The 4,834-nt window shown below is 42.0% G+C and overlaps 1 protein-coding gene across 2 annotated transcripts; it reads left to right on the top strand.

Moving 5' to 3' along the window:
• Window positions 1-284: 284 nt before the first annotated feature.
• LOC142893089 (uncharacterized) lies at window positions 285-3,735 on the top strand. 2 transcript variants are annotated; one of them, XM_076033350.1, is made up of 10 exons: window positions 285-392; window positions 519-674; window positions 838-861; window positions 948-1,097; window positions 1,441-1,561; window positions 1,716-1,928; window positions 2,129-2,212; window positions 2,354-2,495; window positions 2,673-2,835; window positions 2,937-3,735. In XM_076033350.1, coding segments are annotated over exons 2-10 (1,134 nt in total). In that variant the 5' UTR covers window positions 285-392; window positions 519-672; the 3' UTR covers window positions 3,172-3,735. The 2 variants fall into 2 exon arrangements, with proteins under 2 accessions (XP_075889465.1, XP_075889466.1); XM_076033351.1 differs by lacking the exon at window positions 519-674 and having other exon boundaries at window positions 296-392.
• Window positions 3,736-4,834: the final 1,099 nt, after the last annotated feature.

Raw genomic sequence — 4,834 nt, 5'->3', positions numbered from 1 at the left:
TTGAGCTTTTTCCGGGTTATCTAAACGACCAAGTGTCGATGACAAGATAAAAATCCGCCTTTTCTTTACACAACGGGAGCATTGCCTTCTCAAACTCTCCGTTTACTGTGACTTGGTTTGCTGCTTAGTAAACATACAGAGTGGTGTTCATTTGTGGGATTTAAAATAATTGTTACTAACAGCACGGACACTTTCTGGTCGGAATCACAAATCCTCCGACAACGTATGAGCCTGCCTGCACCAAACCGGAAGTGACTGAAAGTTTCGCTCTTTAAGCGTGCCGTTTATGTTGCATGTGTGACGTGTGCAGTCGGTATTTTGAAGGACAGTCACGTTACCTCTCGGAGGTTCCTGTTCCATAAAAGAATGTAACGTCAAAGTATATCAACAAGGTATGCTATCAACACGGTAGTGTCTCAAAAATCTAAGCTTTAAGCTGCAGCATAGTTAAGCTACAGCGTTTTATTGACGTTTCCTTCCTCACTGTCTTGACCTTTCTGTGTGTTCACAGTTCACAGTAAATATAAAAGTCTATTGAACGTCTCAAATCATCTTGCTGATGAGCTTCAGCGTGTGGGGAACTGCTAGCGCAAGTGTCTCATTGAAAGCCGGGAGCTAACTTCATGTTGGGGTTGAACAACACTGGATCCCACGATATACAACATTTACAACATGTATGTACGCGATATGCATGAAGGAGTTAATGCATCATATGCATGACTCGTTAAACCGTCAGACAGGTTTTATTCGCTTAGAGACATTTGTCTTTTTATGTAGTAAAAGCGTCTCATTGCTTATTGTTCTAGGTCTAATCTTGTTTTTTCGTTCTTTTGTTAGGTTAACTAGAATGACCTACAACATGTAAGAGCCCCTCAACTGGAATATTTCAAACGCTTTTAACCACCAGATGTAACAGTGCAAATATATGTTTCTTTTATCCATGGAAGGTCCAGTTTGAAGAACCACATGTCACTTCCTGTGGCAGTAGGGGTCATATTGGTAGGGCTCCCATATTCCATCGCTCTAGCTGTTCAATGGCTTTATGGCTGGCCAGACGAGCCCGGATATAAGAAGTACATAGAAGCACTAAAACCAAGGTAATGCTGTAGATTTCCATCAGTGATATCACCATCACCCATCTTCATCCTGACAAGTGAACCAAGTGCAATATCCCTCTCTCCGTGCTGAATTATACACACTGACATACAGTAAACTGACACTGATATGATACCTATTTGTCCCTGATGACATCACCTGTGTGTTAATTGATTTTTTTCATCCGCTGCTGCTCTATTTAAACTATTAATTTTGCTGCGAGTGCTATTATTATCAATTATTGCAGTCTTTTTATTCTGTATGTAGTACTACCGTGTGTTGTTTTCCACTAACTTTACTTAAGTGTAATTGCATTGTGTAATTCATGCTTTGCCTCTCAAACAGGCGAATATACTGTTTAGCCAAAGCTGCGCTGGAATCTGTGAAATATCTACAGTATGGCAAACTTTACTCTCAGTCGGCCGGGTGGTACAAGAATAAAGAGAACCGCAGGCACTGTGAAAAGGTGGGTTCTGGATGACAACTGCAGAAGAAAAATGTATTCAGTCAATCAGCGTCTAAGAACTAAATAAGAATTTGTCTCATCTATCTGCATTTATAATGTTCCTTCCCGTGAAGACAGCATTCTTCACATTGTTTTCCGTCTGGACACTTTGAAGGGCATTGTGTTCGGTCGTCGAGGCAACAGACTGGACCTGTACCACGCTCCCAACGTGGACGGGTCCGTAGATGCAGCTGTACCACTAGTTGTTTTTGTCTATGGAGGTGCGTGGGGCTCTGGAGAAAGATCCACTTACTGTCTGCTGGCCCGGCACATGACTGAAGAGCTGAACGCAGTGGTCATCTGTCCAGATTACAGCACCTATCCCAAGGTGAGAGCCGCCAGCACTCTCAATAAAAATGTATTGCACATATGTCGAGCTGAGATGACAGGAATATCAAGTGAATCTTGTAACCAATATGTGAGCTTAGGTTGAAGTTATACCGCAGTAGCACGAGTGCGAGATAAGACATTTAATTTGAAATGTTGCTTTGGGATCTGAACTGACTACTGGTCTCATCTGATTGCCAGGGGAACGTTTTAGGGATGGTCCAAGATATTGCTGACTGCTTGGTTTGGGCTCAGGAAAGTGCATCCAAGTTTAACTTTGACAAAGTAAGAAAAATCTTCCAGCACCCTCTGGAAACCAACTGAACTTACTATTCATCAAAAAACTTAAGATGAAGTTTTGAAGTCTAGTTTATAAAAAATAAATAAATAAATAAATGTCTGAAGTTTTCTTTTCTCTTTTCACAGGACAATGTAGTGTTAATTGGCCACTCAGCTGGTGCCCATTTGTGTGCACTGACTACACTCTTTCTTGTTGATGAAAGAGAAGAGCTATTCATTGAGGCCTGCAAGCAGAGGAACGTCACAAAGGCCATAAGAGGAGTTATTGGTAAGGATCACTGTGTCGAGCATCCCCAAGCTGCAACAAGGTTGAAAGATCCAGTGAACTGAGGCTTCCTTTGAAACACTGATCATCTTCTTACACTTCAGTTCATCGATATCCTTTCTCCAGTATTTTTCCTCCCTCTCGGATTGAATTTATTAATTTGTCGTGTTTTCTCGACAGGTCTGAGTGGCGTGTACAACATTATGGACCATTATGAGCATGAGCAGAAGCGAGCGGTCGAGTATGTCTCCACCATGCACAAAGCCATGAATGGAGCCAAAAACTTCCCGTACTATTCGCCGACACACTCGCTGAAACAGCTGAGCCAGGACAAACTGAGCCGGTGCGTGAAGGAACTTGTTGTGTTTTGATGCGCCGGCAGTAGATGTTCACCCTCTAACAAATGTGGCTGTTATCCTTGCGTTCCTGTTGTTTCCCCGACAGAGTGCCTCCGTTCACTTTGCTCCACGGTACCGGCGACGCGGTTGTTCCCGTCGAGTCGTCTGTGAGGCTCTCTGAGCTCTTCACCTCCCTCTCGATAACGGTGTCGCTGTACCTGCTGCCGGGAGTCAACCACATTGAGATCGTCACCGACCTGATGGCTCCCGACAGGCGCTACTACCAGCTCGTCTACAGCTGCATCAAACTGGAGCACAGAAAACTATTGGGACCCCACTGACCCATCGAATGAATGTTTGATTTACAAACTCTGCCCTGCAACAACTTTGTTTACAAAATAGGCTTTAAGACCTCAAATGTGCGACTTTTAGCCTTGACTTTGTCTGATTCCTTTTTCCTGTATTTGCAAATTGAGCATTTTCAACTTATTATTATGTGACATGATACAATAAGTTGGCCGTTGATTCCCTCTTTGGAATGGACAAGATGTGATAAGGTGATATGTGATGAGGACTAGAGTTAGGTAAAAAAGGAAGAGAAAAATGGATCAATTATGAGCATTCAAAGTTTTTAGAACTATTTGCTACCCTCAAACATATTGAAGTAACTTGCTTCTTTCTCTCTCTTTTTAACCGATCCAGTTCTCTCACAAGCGTGGCACCCTTTCTCTCCAGAATCTGCTGTGAAGCTTGTGATAAAGTTAACATACCGGTACTCAAAAAAGGAGGCTATTTTACATTTGTAAATTTTGAGTATTACAATCTGATAGTCATGTATTTATATGAGATTTATTTGTTTAAAAATTCAATCTCTCCATAAATTAAATAAAAAGCATTACATGAGAGGACAACAGTCTTGACTGAATATGTAAAATGCAAAAAAAAAAAAAAAAAAGCACAATGAAACACACCTCCTTGAAGTAAGATATTTTATTTAAAATCTCGATATCCTTTATGACTTATGTGATAGGCTTACTATTGTTGACTTAAAAAATGTAGTTGCTGTGTCTGTGGTGCCAATCGCAAATGTTCAGCGTCTACATCTCACTTTTATTTTGAAAGACGTGTGCACCCCCAACAAGAGCACAAGGGGCGGAGTTACGCGAGCGATTTCACGGTGTTGTGACGAAATTTGTCTCCTGCCAAACTCTTATTTCGGTTGGCGGAACGAGAACTCCCTGTTTTCTCGACATACTCGTGCTTCTTGTGGTGACCTCCAGGCTCCTCATTCTGTTGCTGCACCACGTTTGAAGCTTGTCCTTGTAAAAGACAAATCTGGACTTTCCAAATAATAGATTTTCAATTCAAACTTCTGTTTAACTGAACATCCACAATAAATAAGCGCAATACAATTACATAATAACAACAGATTTTAAAAGAAAACAAACAAAAACACAATGTTGTAGTGACGGCAGTAGCATGATGTCATTCAGTGTTAACCTACAAACTAGCCCAGGGGTGGGCCAACTTTTGGACTGGTGAGCCACAATGGGTTCTAACATTTGGTAGAGGAGCAGGGGCAGATGGAGTGTTTTGGTGACACCTCATAGGAGGAAGGAATACACCATGGGATGTGTAGAACACCCATTGAAAAATGAACAAAAGCAAAGTTACAACAAAATGTCTGTCTTTGGTATTTAGCTCTTTACTCTTAAAACACCGGAAAAAGTAAATGAAATACGGCTATCTATGACTTATTTATTAAAGCAAGAAAAAGAAATACTCAAGTAATGTACAGATACCTGTACTAGATAGAGTAATAAAGTATTTGTAATTCGTCGCTTCCCGCCTCTAGCGGTGGGCTCTGAGTTCGTCCAAACGCGCGCCACTTGCACCAAGAGCGAGTGCGCGTCCACGCACTGAGGAACGTCATTCCGCGCGTGGAGTGAGATTCCCTCCACAACACCGGGCTCCAGTTCCCGGCTCCAGTTCCAGCCCCCAGTT

This window comes from Nelusetta ayraudi, unplaced genomic scaffold, assembly GCF_046127955.1.
Source record: "Nelusetta ayraudi isolate G7.1 ecotype Tasmania unplaced genomic scaffold, CSIRO-AGI_Nayr_v1 ptg000041l, whole genome shotgun sequence".
NCBI lineage: Eukaryota > Metazoa > Chordata > Actinopteri > Tetraodontiformes > Monacanthidae > Nelusetta > Nelusetta ayraudi.
The sequence above is the reverse complement of the archived record's forward strand: the minus strand, read 5'-3'. Positions and strand labels throughout refer to the sequence as shown.